Source organism: Anthonomus grandis, chromosome 4, assembly GCF_022605725.1.
Source record: "Anthonomus grandis grandis chromosome 4, icAntGran1.3, whole genome shotgun sequence".
Lineage (NCBI taxonomy): Eukaryota > Metazoa > Arthropoda > Insecta > Coleoptera > Curculionidae > Anthonomus > Anthonomus grandis.
In genome coordinates, this window is record NC_065549.1 from 18,659,482 (window position 1) to 18,682,037 (window position 22,556).

Below are 22,556 nucleotides of genomic sequence, written 5' to 3' on the forward strand. Positions count from 1 at the left end.
GAGATGTTACGGTTGTGTTCTCTAGTATTGCGGATTAATGATTATGCTTATTCTTTGTACGACGTACGAGGTTCAGGGTATTAAATCTGAAGGGGTATTAAATCCACAGGTATCACAAGACTTAGAAGCCTGGCTATAAATTTAAATCATAATTACTTTATTTCTAATATTTCTTATATTTACCCTCGATGTAAAGAGCTTGTATAGTGATCCAATGCATTAGAAGTTCCATCCAAACTATTATTACAAATATGGCAGTAAAACCACTTACTTCTGAAGAATGACTGAATCTACAAATGATTATGGTAAAAATATATTCCAATTAAATCTGTTTATATATTTACATCAAATGAAGTTACTGTGTTCGACGCAATCCATTCTTCAAATCTGTCTTGATGGTGAGCACTATTAAAGTGACCTTCATATTGACTGTAACCTATAATCTTAGCATCGCAAAGTTCACACAAGAAACCGTTTTCACATTTGCGCCAAATATTTGTATAAACTCCGTTTTTAACCAGGGATTGTTTGATAAGAATCAACTGAGAATGAGGAAAACTTTTAACATGTATAATTTTTTCGGACTTTAAAAATGTATCTTCGCAGATGTAGCAATAAAAGGATGTTTGTAAGTTGTCAGCGCTATCCAACGACTTAAGCGAAGAACATGCAGAAAGAACTGACCGGCGAGGTTCGGAAAACGTCTCATTCCACACACTTGGTAGACTTATATCACATGGGACAGCCGATTGACCTGGAACAAAAACAATTGTTTTGTCGTATATTTCAAAATGTTAAATTAGTTTTGTTTCATCATTGCCCTTAAAGTTGGTAAAGTGCACCCTCTTGGAATTAAAAGACAATCACCCAAGAAAGTCACAATCTAGTATTTCATACAATTGCCAATTTTTTCATTCTATTTTTTTACATGACGTTGTCTTTAAAAAGAGGAATTTTGGGTGATATCTTGTGGAAAATAATTTAAACCTTTTTGATTATGCCACTGAATTTTACGTAAAAATATACAATCATAGTAGTCTTTTCTAACTTACACAGGGGCTAAAATATGATATCCTTAAAAGTGAAAATTTTAATTCTGGATCTCAGAAGCAAATAATTATAGTTTGTGGAAAAAGTGGCAGAGGGGGAAAATACCCTGCAATTACAACCAAAATCGGATGTTGTGTACTTACAGCACTATAACAATACTAAATACTTTTCTATACAGGGTGTCCCGAAATAACATCGCAATATTTTACCAGCTGCATCTTTGTCTAGAAATAAGACAAAAACTTCATATACAGGATTCTTGAAAAGTGAATCGTTTTCATGTTACAGGTTGTTTTATAATTCATATTGAAGATGAATTTTTGTTAATATTTTCGAAACGCCTGGTCGTTATTTTTCAAAATTTTTATCGTATACTACTGTTATTGTTACTAACTGATTTTATAACACTTTATGCTAAAATGTATACAGGGTCGATTAAAATTAGCGGTCAGCAAAGATAAAAATGGATATGTGGATAGTAAAATTAAAAAGAACCGACATTTTTACATAAAAAAGGTGCTCTTGTCTTATTTCGATAGGAGCTCCCGTTTTTTAAATACTCAGGCATAAATGTTTTGCAACCTACACTCATAAAGTATTTTTGATCACGTTTAATAAATTTAAAAGGTATGTTACAAATCATCAGGTGTAAACGTGACATAAGACTATTACAAATACTTAATTTTAAGATCAAAAACTGTTTTCTTTGTTTAAAATTTTATTTCAAAATTGTAAATAATTGAGAAAAATTGAAACAATTAACTTATTAGCTAAGAAAAAAAATGAAAATACCAAACAAAACAAACAAAAAATTTCTTGACACTAGAGGCTTCTAACGAAATAAGACAAGAGTACCTTTTTTATGTAAAAATGTTACTATCCAAATAATTAAAAAGTAACCACAAAAAAGTTACGAAATTTTTATCTTTGCTGACCATTAATTTTAAACGATCCTGTATATATTTTACCATAAAATGTTATAAAATCAGTTAGTAACAATAACACTAGTATACGATAAAAATTTCGAAAAATAACGACCAGGCGTTTCGAAAATATTAACAATAAACCATCTTCAATAATAATTATAAAACACCCTGTACTTTGAAAACGATTCACTTTTCAAGATTCCTGTATATGAAGTTTTTGTCTTATTTTGAGACAAAGATGCGGCTGGTAAAATGTAATTTCGGGACACCCTGTATTTAAAGAGCTGATGCTTACCGGACTTAACGGCTGTGCTCTCGAATACTGTGGATTGCTGATAATGCTTATCCTTTATATGACGTTCAAGGTTCGGCTCCGAAGAGGAATTAAATCGACAGATATCACAATAGTTCAAAGCTTGGCTTAAAATGAAAACCCTGATTACTAAATACTTTATTTCTAGTAGTGTTTATATTTACCCTCGATGTAAATAACCTGTATAGTGATCCAGTGTATCGGAGGTTCCGTCCAAACTTTTATTACAAACATGGCAGTAAAACCACTTGCTTCTAAAGAATGACTGAATCTACAAATGATTATGGTAAAAATATATTCCAATTAAATCTGTTTATATATTTACTTCAAATAAAGTTACTGTGTTCGATGCAATCCATTCTTCAAATCTGTCTTTATGGTGATCACTATTAAAGTGACCTTCATATTGACTGTAACCTATAATCTTAGCATCGCAAAGTTCACACAAGAAACCGTTTTCACATTCGTGCCAAAAATTTTTAAAAACTCCGTTTTTAACCAGGCATTGTTTGATAAGAATCAACTGAGAATGAGGAAAACTTTTAACATGTATAATTTTTTCGGACTTTAAAAATTTATTTTCGCAGATGTAGCAATAAAATGATGTTTGTAAGTCATCAGCGCTATCCAACGACTTAAACGAAGAATATGCAGAAAGAACTGGCCGGCGACAAACAGCGTTTTGATTTAGCATAGGTTTGGAAAACATCTCATTCCACACACTTGGTAGACTTATATCACATGGGACAGCCGATTCACCTGGAACAAAAACAATTGTTTTGTCCTATAATTAAAAATGTTAAATTAGTTTTGTTTCAGCATTGCCCTTAAAGTTGGTATAGTGCACCCTCTTGGAATTAAAAGACAATCGCCCAAGAAAGTCACAATCTAGTATTTCATACAATTGCCAATTTTTTCTTTCTATTTTTTTAGAGGGTTATGCAATAAGATGGACATTTTATATATTATAGTCATAAGATATAAATAGTTCGAATTATAGATGGCCTCTCTGTTTGCATTTACCATTTTTTCAGTTTGATCTTGAACCTGTTTTCAGATGGTTTCTCATAGAGTATATTTTTAATATGATTTGCTTCCTTTATGGCTTTTATTGATATTTTAAGTTCCTACTGTTACAATTATTTTAATGAGAAAAAAGTAGACCATTTTTTGCAAACAAAAAATACATGACGTTGTCTTTAAAAAGAGGAATTTTGGGTGATATCTTGTGGAAAATCATTTAAATTTTTTTGATTATGCCACCGAATTTTATGTAAAAATATACAATCATAGTAGTTTTTTCTAACTTATACTGGGGCTAAAATATGATATCCTTAAAAGTGAAAATTTTAATTCTGGGTCTCAGAAGCAAATAATTATAGTTTGTGGAAAAAGTGGCAGAGTGGGAAAATACACCGCAATTACAACCAAAATCGGACGCAGTGTACTTACAGCACTACAACAATACTAAATACTTTTCTATATTTAAAGAGCTGATGCTTACCAAACATAACGGACGTGCTCTCCAATACTGTGGATTGCTGATAATGTTTATCCTTTATATGACGTTCAAAGTTCAGCTCCGAAGAGGAATTAAATCCGCAGATATCACAATAGTTAAAAGCTTGGCTTAAAATAAAAACCTTGATTACTAAGTACTTTATTTCTAGTACTGTTTATCTTTACCCTCGATGTAAATAACTTGTATAGTGATCCAGTGCATCAGAGGTTCCGTCCAAACTTTTATTACAGACATGGCAGTAAATCCACTTGCTTCTAAAGAATGACTGAATCTACAAATGATTATGGTAAAAGTTTATTCCAATTAAATCTTTTTATATATTTACTTCAAATGAAGGTACTGTGTTCGACGCAATCCATTCTTCAAATCTGTCTTTATGGTAAGCACTATTAAAGTGACCTTCATATTGACTGTAACCTATAATCTTAGCATCGCAAAGTTCACACAAGAAACCGTTTTCACATTCGTGCCAAAAATTTGTAAAAACTTCGTTTTTAACCAGGCATTGTTTAATAAGAATCAACTGAGAATGAGGAAAACTTTTAACATGTATAATTTTTTCGGACTTTAAAAATGTATTTTCGCAGATGCAGCAATAAAACGATGTTTGTAAGTCATCAGCGCTATCCAACGACTTAAACGAAGAATATGCAGAAAGAACTGACCGGCGACAAAAAGCCCTTTGATTTAGCATAGGTTCGGAAAACGTCTCATTCCACACACTTGGTATACTTATATCACATGGGACAGCCGATTCACCTGGAACAAACACAATTGTTTTGTCCTATATATCACAATGTTAAATTAGTTTTATTTCAGCATTGCCCTTAAAGTTGGTATAGTGCACCCTCTTCTAATTAAAAGATAATCGCTCAAGAAAGTCACAATCTAGTATTTCATACAATTGCCGATTTTTCTTTCTATTTTTTTAGAGGGTTATGCAATAATATGGACATTTAATATATTATAGTCATAAGGTATAAATAGTTCGAATTATAGATGACCTCTCTGCATTTACGATTTTTTCAGTTTGATCTTGAACCTGTTTTCAGATGGTTTCTCATAGAGTATATTTTTAATATGATTTGCTTCCTTTATGGCTTTTATTGATATTTTAAGTCCCTACTGTTACAATTATTTTAATAGGAAAAAAATAGACCATTCTTTGCAAACAAAAAATACATGACGTTGTCTTTAAAAAGAGGAATTTTGGGTGATATCATGTGAAAAATAACCTAAATTTTTTAGATTATGCCACCGAATTTTACGTAAACATATATACAATCATAGTTTTTTCTGACTTATACTGGGGCTAAAATATGATATCTTTAAAAGTGAAAATTTTAATTCTGGATCTCAGAAGCAAATAATTATAGTTTGTGGAAAAAGTGGCAGAATGGGAAAATACCCCGCAATTACAACCAAAATCGGACTCAGTGTACTTACAGCACTACAACAATACTAAATACTTTTCTATATTAAAAGAGCTGATGCTTACCAGACTTAACGAATGTGCTCTCCAATACTGTGGATTGCTGATAATGCTTATCCTTTATATGACGTTTAAGGTTCAGCTCTGAAGAGGAATTAAATCCACAGATATCACAATAGTTAAAAGCTTGGCTTAAAATGAAAACCCTAATTACTAAATACTTTATTTCTAGTAGTGTTTATATTTACCCTCGATGTAAATAACCTTTATAGTGATCCAGTGCATCAGAGGTTCCGTCCAAACTTTTATTACAAAAATGGCAGTAAAACCACTTGCTTCTAAAGAATGACTGAATCTACAAATGATTATGGTAAAAATATATTCCAATTAAATCTGTTTATATATTTACTTCAAATAAAGTTACTGTGTTCGACGCAATCCATTCATCAAATCTGTCTTTATGGTGAGCACTATTAAAGTGAGCTTCATATTGACTGTAACCTATTATCTTAGCATCGCAAAGTTCACACAAGAAACCGTTTTCACATTTGCGCCAAATATTTGTATAAACTCCGTTTTTAACCAGGGATTGTTTGATAAGAATCAACTGAGAATGAGGAAAACTTTTAACATGTATAATTTTTTCGGACTTTGAAAATGTATTTTCGCAGATGCAGCAATAAAACGATGTTTGTAAGTCATCAGCGCTATCCAACGACTTAAGCGAAGAACACGCGGAAAGAACTGACCGGCCACAAACAGCGCTTTGGTTTAGCATAGGTTCGGAAAACATCTCATTCCACACACTTGGTAGACTTATATCACATGGGACAGCCGATTCACCTGGAACAAAAACAATTGTTTTGTCCTATATTTCAAAATGTTAAATTAGTTTTATTTCAGCATTGCTCTTAAAGTTGGTATAGTACACCCTCTTGTAATTAAAAGATAATCGCCCAAGAAAGTCACAATCTAATATTTCATACAATTGCCGATTTTTTCTTTCCATTTTTTTAGAGGGTTATGCAATAATATGGACATTTAATATATTATAGTCATAAGGTATAAATAGTTCGGATTATAGATGGCCTCTCTGTTTGCATTTACCATTTTTTCAGTTTGATCTTGAACCAATTTTCAGATGGTTTCTCATAGGTTATATTTTTAATATGATTTGCTTCCTTTATGGCTTTTATTGATATTTTAAGTCCCTACTGTTACAATTATTTGCTAAAATATAATTATTTTTAACTTCCTTAAATAAACAGTTTTCATGCGGCGTCCAAAAGAATAAACATTAATAAATATCAGTTATGGGATCGGAGGACTTTTGCCTAAAGTAAAGCATGTGCGTTTTTATGTGTGTGTGATCCTGTGGTTGTTTTTTTTTTGTAGTCTGTAAGTTTATAACGTAGAGTACGCGTTATAATAGACCATATTTGGGTTCGGTTAATAAATCACTTTATTCTATTTTTCCCTTTTATTATCTCCTGTTGGAAACAGGTTATGGGCCCAGGTACGTCGCGTTGGCTCACCTATATAAGGAGATAATAAAAATTATACAATCGCGAGTATTCAAGTTTTGTGAGTAACTGGCATAATGGCGGAAAGTGCGAAGCATAACGTCGAAAAGTTAAATAGTCAAAACTCAGTCATGGAGCTATTTAGTAAAAATGTTACTAGCTAAAGCTGATTTATAGGAAGTAGTTTTGAGTGAATTACCAACAGAAGAAACCCGAAACAATACCTGGGAAAAACAAAATGATAAGGCTTTGTCAACTATGGCCTTACTTGTCGACGTTAGTCAATTAACGCATATTAGAAACAAGCAATACGCCCGTGATGCTGGGAAGCTAAAGAAATATCAGTTATCCAGAAATCAAGTTATCTAGCATGGTTTTCATATTAAAAAGAATTTGTAGGTTGTCGGTGGAGAAAAATGGTGATATGGAAGCACATATTAGTTTATTCCTAGAGTTTTGACTGTGGTTTATGCACTACGCATTTTTGAGCATTCCAATAATTGTCAGCATACATGGTATCGACTTTTTGTACACAGGGACATGGATGTTGTCAAACACTTAATGGAAAGGAACATGCGGCAATCGGGATTAATATTAAGGATTGTAGGATTAGGAAAACTTGTGACTGCTGTGTAAAAGATAAAATTATCCGTAAGAGTTTCCCGAAATTTTCTCAAAGCAATACATTTAAGTTATATTCTTGATTTAATACATACAGATGTTTGCGGTCCCATAAAGACTGTTACTTTAGGGGGCAAACGTTACATTCTTACGCTAATTGATGATTTTTCAAGGTACACGACTATATATTTATTGAATCAAAAAAGTTAAACTGTAAAATGTATCAAAGAGTTTATAGAATTTACGAGTAATTAGTTAGGCAGGGTTCTAAAAGTAATTAGGTCAGATAGAGGTGGTGAGTACGTAAATAATAATTTAAGGGAATATTTAAAGGGTAAGAAAATACAAGGTACAATATACAGCGGGGTACTCTCCAGAACAGAATGCGGTTGCAGAGAGAAAAAATTGGTTGCTGGTCAAGATGGCTAGGTGCATGTTAATCGATGCGGATTTACCAAAGAAATATTGGGGGGAAGCCATAGTGACAGCCAACTATTTGCAAAATCGATTACCTACGAAGTTTAAAGAAAAAAACTATTTGAGTTATGACAAGTAAAACCCAGATGTGACGAATTTTTAAATATTTGGGTCTAAAGTTTATAGTCATATTCTAAAGAAACAAATTGAAAATAAATTTGATCAGAAAGCAGAGTTATAAATATTTGTAAGTTATTCTGAGGAATCTAAAGCATATATGTTGTTTAATGTAGATACAGGGCGTATTAAAATTAGCCGTAGTGTCGTGTTTTCTGAAAGAAACGTGCGTCAAAGAAAAGAAAAATAAAAGTAAGGAAGTATCCACTGAGTTTATGAGGAGAAAACACAACCAAACGACATTGAAAAAATTGAGGTAGGAGATACGGAGGATATAGAAAGCTATACAAATACATCTAACGTATATGAAAGCTTAACTTCACAAGATTCCCATGATAGTGATCCCAGCTATCAATTAGAGGATGAAGATTTCGGTATAGAAAATGCTGGTGAAAAAAGATCTAATAGAGTAGGGAAGACCGGGGACAATTGAAACAATTTCCAAATATTAATTTTTTTCTCTTAGAGAAAATCATATTTACAGCTAAAAAATTTTTTACAAGGACATTTGTTAGTTCCTTGTATATTTTAACTTATTATATAATGCCTCTAAGATATTAAAGGAAACATATAGCCTTGTATATTGTTTTAATTGTCCCGGAGACGGGGACAGTTTAAACACATACCAGGGATAGTTGAAACACTATTAAGAATAAACAAAATATTTATTTTAATACTGAAATAACATTCAATTTAGAAATACGAAGAAAAAACATTGATACATATAATTTTTACACTTAAATAAAACTAAATTTTTTATTCAAAAGTTTTAAACAACATAATAATTATCCTAATGCTGAAATAAAGATAAATTAGCAAAGTAGAATATTTATTCTGACATGCAGTTATGACAGATATACAAATCTTCTTGACGAGTGCATTCTACATGTGACCATTGGTGGCAATCAATGCATTGCATCCATTTTTCCCCTGAATGGCTATTTCTATACGATTCCAAACATACTAGACAAAAACAGTCTTCATTGTCACTGCTGCTATCGTCCTGACTATTCTGTTTACGAGTTTTTTTGGACACTGGTGTTTTTGATGTATTTTTTTGATCACCAATTTTTTTTCCACTTTCTTCTTTTTTTTGCTTCATATTCTTGTTGAATAGCATTTTTTTCTGGTGTGTCCGTATAAATGGCGGATTTTCTACTTTTGCGTTTCCCTGTAGTTTTCCGCGGAAGAGCTTTTGGTAACGGCCTTATTAGCTCAGGTGAAAAGACATCCAAAGAGAGATTAGAGGCTGACTGGACACTTGTAGATGCAACTGGAGGCGGGGTGCTTGGTGGCTGTAACGAAACAGTTCCGCTCGTTGACGCTCTTGGAGAGTTAGAATTTACTAATTTTGGAAAAGAATCAGTGCTGCTTAAATCTTTATTCTCTCTTGAACCTACTGCCTGGACTTCTTGGGGGATATTTAACTGCAAATTTTCGGGAGCAGGTCTGTCAGTTACATATGATGGAGCAAAATCTAAAGCCGTGAAAATATCTCGATTAAACGGCCATATACCAGTGCACTGGAATCCAGCAACAATATTAGATTGTGTTAAAACCATAGAGACTCTGTTTAACGATGCTGGGGATGTCATAAATTGTCATCTTTTTGCCTGGGTTGTTTCTCATCCAAGAATCGCAAGTTGAATTTACGGCTTTTTTAAATGGACCATAAATCGATCGATCCAAATGTTGTAGTTTATGTGAACAGTGTGGGGGAAATGAGAGGACAACAATGCCGTTTTCTTTGCAAAAGTCCAAGCATGGTATGCTTACATGAGATTGATGGTTATCTATTAAAAGCAAAACTTTATTTTCAATTGAACTGTTGGTATGTTTTTAAAAGTGTCTTAAGTATAGCAAGAATTCATCTTCTTGCATCCATCCACCAGCATTTCCTGCTCCAATGCACCCAGGTGGACCGTCACGAACAAAATGATCCTGATATCTTAATCTTGGAAAGATAAAGATTGGTGGGATGCTATTTCCAATTGCATTTACCGCTATTGCCACTGTAACCAAAGTGCCACGTTCTCCTGATGTAAGTGCCCCTACCTATTTGCGTCCCTTTTCTGCTACTATTTTAGTAGGTTTTTGTACCGTCGTAACACCGGTCCCGTCTATATTATAAATGTTTTTCGCTTGGAATTTATATCTGTCTATTACCGTGGCAAGATTGTCAAAGAAAAGTTGTACATTTGTTGGGTTAAAACTGGTCGCTTTTGAAAGGCTTGTAGCCTGGGGACAACGGATTGATAGTTCAGGATTACGTTTCATAAATCCGGAAAACCAATCTTCTCCTGCCAATGAGTTTTTAGTCCATGTATTCGGCATATTCAATGAATATTTTACGGCTATTTGGTAGGCCTGTTTACGTATTTCTTTTGGCGATAGACCGTAAAATATTTGAGATGCCTTTATTATGTATTTAACAATGGATTTTTCCTGCTTAACGTTAAATACTCGTCGTATGCACCTATATCCCATTGTTATAGTTTCAGTGGACCCTTGTTCAATAGATTCTTTCTTTTTCTTAATAAATCTGCCTAATGTAACATGATTCAGTTCAAACAAATCTGCCGCAGACCTTACGGATGCTCCATTTTCAATAACCTCCCTATACGCATTTTCGTAAACCAAGTTGGATTTGGTACCTCTATTTGTATTCCTGACCCTTTCACGTGGCATTCTATAACAAAATAATAGCCCTCAGAGAGTTTGTTACAATCAGTTTACGCAACAATAATACCAAAAGCCTTTTATAAATTATGTTTCAGCCGTCCCCGTAAAATTATTTACATCTTGTTTCAATTGCCCCCTTCACGTTTTTTTTTGGCAAAATATTAGTTTTCTTTAAACTCTTTAATTAAAACTGACAAGTTTAAGCTGCTAAACCTAAGCAAAAACATAAAAAAATTGATGAAAACAAAAAAGTGGTGTACTTACACTTAAATTTCTTGTTTCCACATTTTTAGATGAAACGTAAAAATTACTTTGTTGACATAAAATAAGAGAGCCGAGTGCAAACACCCACTTTCCTCAACTGCTAGTTTCACACTGTCGAGCAGAAATGTGGAATTAGTCAAACGTTGTGAGGCTGCGTACACGAGTTTTTACCTTCGCGTCTAAAAAAAATGGCGACTGTTTCAATCCCCTGTTTCAATTGTCCCCGGTGTCCCCTAAATAAAGGTGCCAGGGCGGTACATGGCAAACCTAATAGAATATCAAGAAGCAGAGCATAAAAACTTCAAGGAAGCTCTGAAAAGCAGTGACAGTGAAAAATAGAGGCAGGCTATGGAAGAAGATATTACGTCAAGAGTGAAACGTACCAACAACTGATTGGTGGTTTATTATATGTTGCACAAGAAAGTTAATACAAGATTGGATACCGTCAAAGCAGGTGACTTGAAATCAGAGGGTGAAGTTAAAAAATTTACGCGGTCGGACGGATATTTAAATTATCACCTAAATGCACGGGAGCACGCTGCATAGGCACTGCCGCCGCATTTGACCTTGGTACATGTTTACTTTTAGGCTAAAACTTGTCGCGCCATTCTGAATTAGTGTGCCGTAGCCGTAGGTCAAAGTATTTAATAAAAATTGTTGATTTTGTGAACCTCTAGAACTTTTACTTCTGAGCCATAGTTGGAATTCAGTCAAAGGTATGAACTTTTAATATTAGATGGAAAAAATAGTTTTTTTGAAGATGTCATCACAGTTTTGCTTTAAAAAATTGTTTTACATTTTTTAAATTTTTTTTTTAACTTTTAAATATAACTATATTTTTAGGGTGACTTGAAAAATCATGCCACAGAAACATACGAAGAAAGTGCTCTAGCCGCAATTAGAGATGGGATGTCCTATTCCGAGGCTTCTCAAACATATAACATTCCTTTGGTGACCCTATGGAGGAAGATTAAGAATAAACACCCGAAAAAGTTTGGGGGACAACCTGTTTCAAGTAAAAGAGAAGAAAATGCCGTTGTAGCAGCTGTTGTTACGGCGGCAGAATGGGGCTATCCATATGAGAAGAAGGATATAAAATTATTAGTTAAAAACTACTTGGATCGAGCCGGCAAACAGGTGACCAAGCTTTCTAATCTCATGCCTGGGAAAGATTGGTGCACGGACTTTCTTACAAGGCATAAAGATGTATTAAAGGTTCGCTGAAAATATAAAAAGATCTAGGGCAGGTGTATCAAGAAAAGTTTTATATGAATATTTTGATAAATTGTAAGTTTCTCTCAAAGACGTACCACCAGAGAATTTAATAAACTATGACGAAACAAATTTTGTTGTTCATCCCGGAAGGCCTAAAGTTGTTATAAGAAAAAACTATGAAGCACGCAGGGAAAGTTTGTGATTCCACCAAGTCTGCCCACTCAGTCATGTTCTCTGTAACAGCGGCTGGACTTTTGTTACCTCAATACGTTGTCTACAAATCTGAAAATGTGTGGTCTACTTGGACTCAAAGTGGCCCTGAAGGTTGTATTTACAACCGCAGCAAGTCTGGGTGGTGCTATCAAAGTTTGTTTGAGGATTGGTTCTTTAACATCATTGTTCCTTATTATAGACATCTAGATGGCCCAAAAGCTATCATTGGGGACAATCTAGCAAGTCATGTGTCAGAGGCTGTAATAAAAAAATGCAAGGAAGAAAATATTAGATTCATTTTCTTACCAGCAAACAGTACCCATTTGACACAATCCCCTGATGTGTCCTGCTTCAGACCAATCAAGATTGCTTGGCGACAGCAGCTAAAAAAATGGAAAATGTCAAATCCAGGTGTGCTACAGAAAGATCATTTTCCCCGAGTTCTGAATAGGACAATCAAATCGATTGCTCTCACAGTTGGTAAAAATATAAAATCTGGATTTGAGGCTACAGGTTTATATCCGCTTAACCGAGAAAAGGTCCTTGTTAAAGTCCCAGACGACAATGAGACTGACGCCAATAATAGTGTAACATCATTAGTTGCAGAGTCAGTTACATCTCTTTTTAAGGAATCCAGATTTAAAGAACCGCGAGCCAAACAAATCAACCGTAAGAAATTGGTAGTGGCGCCCGGAGAAAGCGTTACAGATCAAAAGATTTCAAGCTGTTCGGAATCGAAAAAAGAAACTATAATCGAGCCAGAAGAAGATATATTGTCAAATAAAGGATCAGAGGAACTTGAAGATATTGAGCTGCCTTGCTTTGTAAACCCAGTACAAGAAAAAAAAATTAACTCGGAAAAAAAATCGAGAAAGCGCAAATCGCTCTAGACAACTTGGTAGAAGGGGACTTCATCTTGGCAGAGTTTACTACACTAAAGAAAAAGCAACAAAGATATCTGGCAAAAATAATGGAAGTAGACCAAAGATTTATACATTGGGGCCTTATATTATATCTTAGGCCTTCTGAAAAAATCAAAGATGCCTTTGTTTTTCCCCTTAAGCCAGATATTAGTGACATTACTATGAGGCAGGTGATCAGGAAGTTTGAGCGTCCTGAAGAGTTAAGGAGAGGAGCACTAAAAATGTAAAATTTTTTTAAAAACAATGTTAAATTAGAATAGTGTTTAAGCTATATTTAGTTTATATTTTTTATATAAAATAATGTTTTATAATTGGTACAACCAAAGAAATTAGTTTTAATTAACTAATTTTGTTTCGATACACCCTTTAGAGCGGGTGACTTTCATTTTAAACGACTTTAAATCCCATTTTTCAAGACACCCGTATTGCGGGTGACTTGAAATTTTCTGTTTATTTTTTTTTTTGAAAACTAAAAGAAATTTGAAAGTTTTTTCCGATGTATATATTCCCCAAACTTATGTGCAAGTTTTCCATATTTTTTTGCAAACCAATTTTTTATTCTGTGTCTCGTATCAAGTCACCCGCATTGACGGTATATTGGCAAGTGTGACCATATTAAATCGGCACAATAAAAATCCAAAAAAAGTAGATTGGAATGAAGCAAAAAAAGTGTAAGAGGGTGGGTATTATTACAACCGATAGTTGGAAAAAATCCATACATGTTTTAAAGATAGAAAATTCTTACGCGTCTATAAATACCTAACAATGTTCAGCCCTTATTAATCAGTTTAGACAATGATAGTAACAGTGAAACAGAATTAAATATAGACTAAGGTAGAATAATTTATTAAACAGTGCTTGAATTTATAAGAAATAGTTGTATTCTATATTATGCTCCTATTTTTTTTCCGATTTTATTATTAATTTTATTTACTCTTATATACTTATATAAATAAATATTTATTAAAATTTATAACGTTGATCTTTAAGTATCTCGGTTCAATAGTTTTGCCCTACCTTCCAGAAGAAAATAAGTAGTAATATTAAAATAATAATATATACATTTGTGTATTTTCTGTTCTTATTAACCTTTTCTAATAAAATACTATTCTTTATTTAATTAGTAAGTTTTATTTAGAATTTTCAAGCCGACCCTGTTCCCTTTATCACCTCTTAAAAACGTTGGACCTTGCACAATGAGGCTTAATGGTCTAATTGATTTGTGGTAGTAGGAGTCAACGGTATATATTTGAGTGAACAATACTATAAATTAGTGCCTAGAAATACAATTGTGGAGCACCAAAATAGCTGTGTAACTGTAACCTCTAAACGAATCTTGCATCTATGTGTATAGGCCCGAAATAAAACAGCAGTCCACTGTAAGTCTCCCAAGACAAGTTAAATTCGACAAAAGTTATTCGGCATCGAAGGGTCACTCTTTATTTACAAACATCTACCTATTTGACATTATATACATCTACCTATTTGGCCAAAACGTTGAATTGACGGGTCACCCTCCGTACAGCACCAAATGGCTTTTTATTCCTCATACACTACAATACCATTTTTATTTACACTTATCAAGAACAAAATGTATAGCCAACGTTTTTGCGGCGCCTAAAGAGGCCAGCGATTCATTAAAAAAACCATAACCAAGCTCGTAGTAGAGTGTCACGAAACGATTATCATGGAGAGAGAATATTTCAAAAAACAATTAATTCATTTTTGGGGGTGCATCAAAATTATCAATAATGTTTTAAAGATTTTTTTATTGATAAGTTAAAGAATTTGTTATATTTTAGCGAAAAAGCCAGACTACTCTCATAATTAGACCTAAAATTAAAAAAAACAACCCTCGCATACACACAAAATTCGGGATTCATTGTATATGACTGGTGTTCATAAATAGTAATGTTGTCATGAACTAAATATATAAATTAGATAAGAAAGTATATAAACAGAATTGACCACACCATAGGTACTGACAGAAAAAGTCAACCCATATAATATTCAAAATAAGAAATCATTTATTACAAAAGTAAAACTTATATTAATAGAGGTAAACAAAAATAGGTAAACACTTAGGCATTAATATATTGATAGTTTTTTAAAATAGGTAGGTGAAATAAAAAAATATACTAAGGTTAGAGAGATTCGAATAATAAAATAATTCCTCTAAAATTTGAGATTCTTTTAATATGTATGTTGTATCTTTGTATCTCAAACCCTAACAAAATATAAAAAGATACATTTAAAAACAAAAATAGAAAACATAAAATAAAATATAACTTATAAAATAATCAAGATTAGAAAAATGGTTTATTCAAAAAGTTCATGCCGCTGCATTTTTGGTCGTCCATTTAATTTTAATTATGACAATTATACGTTAAAATTAAACGTGAGAAAAAACGATATTTGGTACAGATTGAATTATTAACTGTAAGCATCGGCTACCTCAAAATTGTCATAAACCATTGCAGATTTACCCCCTTTACGGTTCCGGCTTTAATGTAAAAAATTAGATTTTGAGAGACCTTAAAATTAACCTTGTACTTAATAGACTAAAAAACAAAACGAACTAAAACCATCCTAAATAAAAATATAACTAAACACAGAACACAAAACTAAATTCTCGACCTAGCAAGTAAACGACTAAAATGTTCATAAACAAATTAAAATTATTTTCTTAATTATAAATGTTTTTTTTGTCAAAATCTACTGAAGTTTCGGATTTTTATCGATATATTTTTAATAAGCCAACTCTGCAACATCGTAGATATATTAGATATTATTAATAACAACTTTATCTGCAAATTTCATATCATTTTTAGATTCCTTTCTTCCTAGCTAGAAATATAATCCAAAGAAGCATCCTTTAAATGTAAAGGCACAAATCAATACAATTCAATGTTTGGCCTCTTGCCAATCAATGAACTCAGGGCGTTGTCTGGATTTTATAAGCCACCAAGACTGAAGAAATTGAACTATTTGGTTCATGTTCTGACAATATTTACTATAATTATTAAGTAGTTTTTCCAGAGGGTTATTTCAGGAAAATTGAATTATAACTAAGATACTATCAAAATGATAACTCAATTATTTTCCTCTTGTAACAACTCTTAGTGACTTCTATGCTTTGCCTTAATTTTTACGATACTTTCCAGTGAATTGGATCTGCCCTCCACCAAACTAAAACCGCAAGTTTCGTTTTAGCCTGCCTAAAAGAGAATGATCCAGAGAAGTACTTTGGATTTCCTGTTGATTAGTACCCTCGATTTCTAGGGGCACTTCCTTAACATTGCCTTTAGTTGTTGAGACCATTTCATCGTTTTTGTCCTTAAGTAAATTAGATTCGACATTCGTGCGTTCCAAGCCAATGGCTATAGATGTGCCGCTTTGCTCTTGCTCTAAAAGAGTACTATCGAATGAAATTGTTCTGGTTTCCTGTAGATCATTACTGTACATTTTTAAGGAGGTTTCCTCAATAATGTCTTTATTTTTTAGTAAATTTTTAAGTCCATCATCGTTGTCCTTAACTACACTAGAGTCATCATTTGTGCCTTTCAAATCAGTGGCTATAGATGAGCCGCTTTGCTCTTGCTCTAAATGAGAACAATCCAACAAAGCAGTTTGGCTTGCCTGTTGATTATTACTCTCAATTTTTAATGACACTTCCTCAATACTGTCCTCATATGTCGGGAAATTTATAAGTTCATCGTTCTTGTTCCTAATTAAAGTAGAACCCTCATTTGTGACTTCCAAGCTAGTGCCGACCGATGTGCCATTTTGCTTTTGCTGTACAACAGAAACAGTGTGGATTTCTTGTTGATTATTAGTCCCAATTACTAGGGGCTCTTTCTCAACCTTGTCTTCATTTTTAAGTTGGTCACTGTTCTCCTCAAGTAAACTAGAATCGTTATTTATGCCTTCCAAACTAGGCATTATAGAAGTGCCATTTTCTTCTTGAACAAGAAAACAATCCAGTGAAGCAATTTGGATTTCTTGTTGGTTATTACTCTCAATTTCTGTGGGCACTTCCTCAACATTGTCTTTAGTTTTTGAGACCATTTTAAGTTCATCTTTGTCCTCAAGTAAATTAGATTCGTCGTCCGTGCCTTCCAAGCCAATGGCAATAGATGTGTCGGTTTTCTCTTGCTCTAAAAGGGAACAATCTAGTGAAGTGACTTCTTGTAGGAGTACTTTATTTTTCGAGTGTTCATCATTGTTTTTCCCAGGTACACTAGAAACGCCACTTGTTCTTTCCAAACCAAAGGCTATAGATACGCCGCTTTGCTCTTCCTCTAAAAGAGAACAATCCGATGAAGTAGTTTGGGTTTCTTGTTGATTCTTACTTTCAATTACTACGGGCACCTCCTCAACACTGTCTGCAGTCTCTGTAAAATTTTTAAGTTTATCATTGTGGGTCTCAAATAAATTAGAATCGTTGATTCTGCCATTCAAATCAGTGACTGTAGATGTGCCATTTGGCAACTGTTGTGAAAAAGAGCAATCCATTAAAGCATTTTGGATTTTTTGTTGATTATTAGTCTCAATTTCTAACGGCACTTCCTCAACACTGTGTCCATTTTTTGTGAAATTTTTAGGTTCATCATTCCTGTCTTTATTTAAACTAGAATCTTCATTTGTCACTACAGATGCGCTACTTTGTTCTTGCTTTAAAACAGTACCATCAAAACAAATGGTTTGGATTTCCAGTTGATTATTACTGTCAATTTTTAGAGAGCTTTCCTCAATAATGTCTTCATTTTTTAGTAAACTTTTAAGTCCATCGTTGTTGTCCTTAACCAAATGAGAATCGTCATTTGTCCCTTTCAGATGAGTGGCTATAGGTGTGCCGGTTTGCTCTTGCTCTAAAAGATAATATACCAATGAAGTAGTTTCGTTTTCCTGTTGATTATTACTCTCAATTTCTATTGAAACTTCCTCAACAATGTCTTTATATTCCTGGAAATTTTTAAGTTCATCGTTCTTATTCTTAATTAAAATAGAATCATCATGTGTGATTTCCAAATTAGTGCTTACCGCTGTGCCATTTTTCTCTTCCTGTAAGAGAGAAATAGTTTGGAGGTCTTGTTGATTATTATTCTCAATTATTAGGGACACTTCCTCAACCCTGTCTTCATGTTTAAGAACATTTTTAAGTTCGCCGTTCTCCTCAAGTAAACTAGAACCATTATTTGTGCCTTCCAAACCAGTGATTATAGAAGTGCCATTTTGTTGTTGAACAACAAGAGAACAATCCGATGAAGAAGAAATTTGGATTTCTTGTTCGTTATTACTCTTAATTTCTATGGACGCTTCCTTAATCCTGTCTTCATTTGTTAGAAAGTTTGTAAGTTCATCGTTGACATCCTTAATTAAAGTGAAATCTTCACTTCTGCCGTTCAAGCCAGTTCCCAGAAATGTGCTGTTTTGCTCTTCCTCCAAAAGACAAGTTAATGATTCCTCTTGTTTATTACCTTCGATTTTTAGGAGAACTTTTTTATCATTCTGTTCATTTTCTTTGGCATATTTAGGTTCAACGATTATATATTTAACTAAACCGGATTTACCAGTTTCGTTTGAGCGTTCCAGACCAATGTCTAAAGATACATCATTCTGTTTTTCGAAAGGAACTATTTGGTCATTTTGTATAAAATCCTTCTTTTCCAGCTCTAAATTGTATTTTTCCAAGCATTGCAAAGCTGCATGCAACGGAACGTCATCATGATCAATTTTGCGCAATAAAATTTCAATTTCGTTCAAAACATTGTTCTCTATAGTTGCAACGTTGTGGTTTTCTGCTTGTACTTCATATTTTCGCTCTAGGATATCCTCCAACAAATCTGATATAGTTTCGGCCTTTTTTGTCTTTTTCTTAGAGTTTGTATATTCAAGCAGAGTTTCACTTTCGTCAGAATCCAGCTCAATAGACTCCTTTAGAGCTGGCTTATTTATGACTGTCGGAAACTCAGAATTACTTTCAACTTTTGTCACAAGAGGCAATGCGAGGATTTGCTCTGTTGGCACATTAACATCTTTTGGACAATTATTCGTCAATTCAGTACGATCATTTTCTATTGGAGTAAAAGCATTCTGAGAACATTCTGCTGAATGTATCGCAATATCTGCTTCTTTATTATAGGCAACATCGCTTGCAGTTGTTTCAGACTCAGAACATTGTGTAGTAGCTGCGATTTTTTTGCTAAGCTGATCTACCTCTTTGTTGATCTTTTTTAGATATTCGAGTCCATATTCGTAAGGTACTGTTTTAGAGTAGTAAAGCTTCTGTACCAATTTTTGCAACTGGTTAAACACTTGCTCCTTTAGGTTTTTATTTTTATTGTCAGATTCTAAATTGCTTTGTTCCGATAGAGTTTCAACATTGTCTTTTGAACATGATGGATTATTTAAAAGCGGTAGATTTTTGATAGCTAAAGAAGATATTACTGAAGGCTTCGACGTAACAGAATTGGAAGATGATGTTTGATTGCCATTTGCGGGCCTAGCTGCAAAAATGAAAATGTGAAATTATTATACATATTTTTGAATTCAAATTGAGATACTTTCCAAGTTTAAAATATATTAGGGGGTAGTAGTAAATGGGAAAAACTTTACTGAAACCATTTTATAGATTAAACATTTTACGTTTGTACAAAATCTTCTGATTTACGGTTCGTAAAAATATTCCTGTTTATGAAATTTTGGACTCATCAAGCAAGAAAGTGGGCACTTTTAGATTAGACACTCTTCTTTGACACCATAATTCAAAAATGCCAATGCTTTTTACCAGTATGTAAAAAACACTCTTGAACATATTCTGTTTTGTTACATGAAAATATTCCTGTTAGTTTAGGAGATATTGGAGTTTAGGGTGAGTGATCACTTTCAAATGATGTATTCTTTTTGATAGCGATATCCCTGAAAAATTCAAGAAATTTCCAAAATTCTCTTGGCCTACTATAAAACTTTAAATTAAATAATACATTTTAGATTCCTTTATGACTTTTGCTTTGCATAATTTAAAACCCTACTGTTAGATATTATTTTATTTAAAAACAAAACACCATTTTTTGAAAACAAAAAATACATGGTTTTTAATTTAAAAACCCTGCTGGAAAATGACCGATTTTTTTAGAATACACCACTGAATTCTATGTAAAAATATTTAATAGTAGTAGTTTTTTTTTTATTTTTAAACAGAGACTAAAATTTATCACCCATGAAAAGTGAAAATTTTTATTTTTACCCGGTATTTTTAAAACAAAAAAAGGAAGTTTTTCGGAAACGCCACAGTGGGAAAATACAATATTAAAAAAGTTAATTCTTACGAGATGTGAAGGTTGTGCTCTTTAGAACTGCAGATTGTTTATAATGCTTCTCTTTTTTATGACTTGCAAGGCTCAGCTCTGAAATGGCATTAAATCCACAAATATTGCAATACTTGGAGGCTAGGCTAAAAAATATAAACCCTAATTACTAAATGCTTTATAATTTCTAATAGCGTTTATATTTACCCTAGATGCACAGTCCCTGTATAATGACCCAATGCATTAAAAGTTCCATCCAAACTTTTATTACAAATATGGCAGTAAAACCACTTGCTTCTTTCTATAAAGGATGGCTGAAACTACAAATTGTGATTGTAGAAACATTAAACTTAATTCTGTTTATATATTTACTTTAAATGAAGTAACTGTATTTGACACAATCCATTCTTCAAGTCTGTGTTTATGGTAGACACTATTAAAGTGGCCTTCGTATTGACTGTAACCTGTAATCTTAGCATCGCAAAGTTTACATAAGAATCCGTTTTCATAGTGGCTCCAAAAATTTAAAATAATCCCTTTTTTAACGAGTGATTGCTTGATAAGCTCTAACTCAAAATGTGGAAAACTTTTAACATGAATGTTTCTTTCGGACTTTAAAAAGTTCTTTTCGCAGATGTAGCAAAAGACTGATGTTTGTAAGTCATCAGAGCCATCCAACGACTGAAGCGAAGAAGTTGTAGAACGAACCGACCAACGATAAACAGCGCTTTGATGAACCTGAGTCTTATAGTGCTGCAAGGCGTTATCTAGCAGAGGTTCGGTAAATTTCTTATTGCAAACATTACAGCCAGTAATTAGCATCAGATTATTTAGCTCCCTTGGTAGAGTTGTATCAAATGGGATAGCCCATTGACCTAGAACAATAATAATGGTTTTATCTTATATTTGAAAATGTAACATTAGTGTTGTCTTACTCATGATTAAACTTTAAAGTTGGTACCTAGATAGTTCGGACTAATTAAAACCATGTTGATTCGAATAAATAAATGATTCGGATTAATAATAATAATAATAGTAATATTTATAAAAAAGAGAAAACAAGAAAAATAGAAAAAAATATGCAAAATTTGTAAAACAAACTTTTAAAACTAAACAACAATGATTTATTGTTGATAAAACGAATAAAATAACCTAAGCATAAAACTGAGAAAAAGACTTCTTGCTATAGATTATTTATTCGTTTTAGTATTGTGTCATGTTGCTACTGCTGCAAGACATACACCCTGAAAAAAAAACTTTCTTATCTTAAATAAAACACATTGTATATTAATTCATTTTTCTATATAAAATTACGGAAAGTTTCATGTATCACAATATACATACCATACTTTGTGTCAAATGTACGAAAATAAAGAATTTATATTTAATAAGTGTAGTAACAACGCAAAACTTGTTTAATAAATAGTAAAAACGCACAAGCGCTTATTTGTACCCTAATTGTTTAATCATCAAATAATCAAATTAGTAGGTATCATATTATATTAAATAATGGCATTTGTATTGACAACAACTGTTATCAACTTAAAAGTCAATCTGTGTTTGTTTGCCTATCTGCGTATTTAAAATCAAACGCATTTCTTTTTTTAAAATGCACTCACTACATACATAAGGGACAATTGAAAAGCATTTCAGAACTCACGAACATGTTAGGATTATTCCTAAAGAAAGACCCCAGTTGGTAAGCGAAGATACACAATTTGAAAAAATAGTATCAGGAAACAACAATAATACCAGCCGGACAATTAGCCCGGGAACATCATTTATGTCGCAAAACTGTGTTAAAAATACTGAACTAGGCAGAGAAAGGAGCTTTTAAAATGAAACCTGTCCAAGAGCTGCAAGAGGATGATCCCAGACGACGAGTAGAATTTTATGAGACGATGAAGAATTTAGTGGATAACGACCAAATACTTTTAGTCTGGATATTGTTATCAGAGAAAGCCAATT

General features: G+C 32.9%; 2 protein-coding genes across 6 annotated transcripts in view; one reads left to right on the forward strand and one right to left on the reverse strand.

The window, feature by feature from the left end:
- Window positions 1–22,556, reverse strand: part of LOC126735699 (putative autophagy-related protein 11) — a 71,292-nt gene continuing 48,736 nt past the window's right edge. For 3 of the 5 annotated variants that reach the window (XM_050439766.1, XM_050439765.1, XM_050439764.1), the window contains exons 4-7: window positions 20,961–21,463; window positions 20,796–20,908; window positions 20,610–20,734; window positions 15,321–19,787 (exon numbers count right to left, since the gene is read on the reverse strand). In XM_050439766.1, the coding sequence (XP_050295723.1) occupies window positions 16,468–19,787; window positions 20,610–20,734; window positions 20,796–20,908; window positions 20,961–21,463 (4,061 nt within the window). In that variant the 3' untranslated portion in view covers window positions 15,321–16,467. Of the gene's footprint in view, window positions 134–183; window positions 291–344; window positions 755–2,271; window positions 2,397–2,453; window positions 2,561–2,614; window positions 3,049–3,793; window positions 3,919–3,975; window positions 4,083–4,136; window positions 4,571–5,309; window positions 5,435–5,491; window positions 5,599–5,652; window positions 6,087–15,320; window positions 19,788–20,609; window positions 20,735–20,795; window positions 20,909–20,960; window positions 21,464–22,556 lie in introns of those variants that run through there. The other 2 variants (XM_050439769.1, XM_050439768.1) reach the window with 2 other exon arrangements.
- Window positions 11,499–14,297, forward strand: LOC126735700 (uncharacterized). Its single transcript, XM_050439770.1, has 2 exons — window positions 11,499–11,643; window positions 11,771–14,297. Exon 2 carries the CDS (start codon window positions 12,319–12,321, stop codon window positions 13,243–13,245), a length of 927 nt encoding a protein of 308 aa, XP_050295727.1. The 5' UTR covers window positions 11,499–11,643; window positions 11,771–12,318; the 3' UTR covers window positions 13,246–14,297.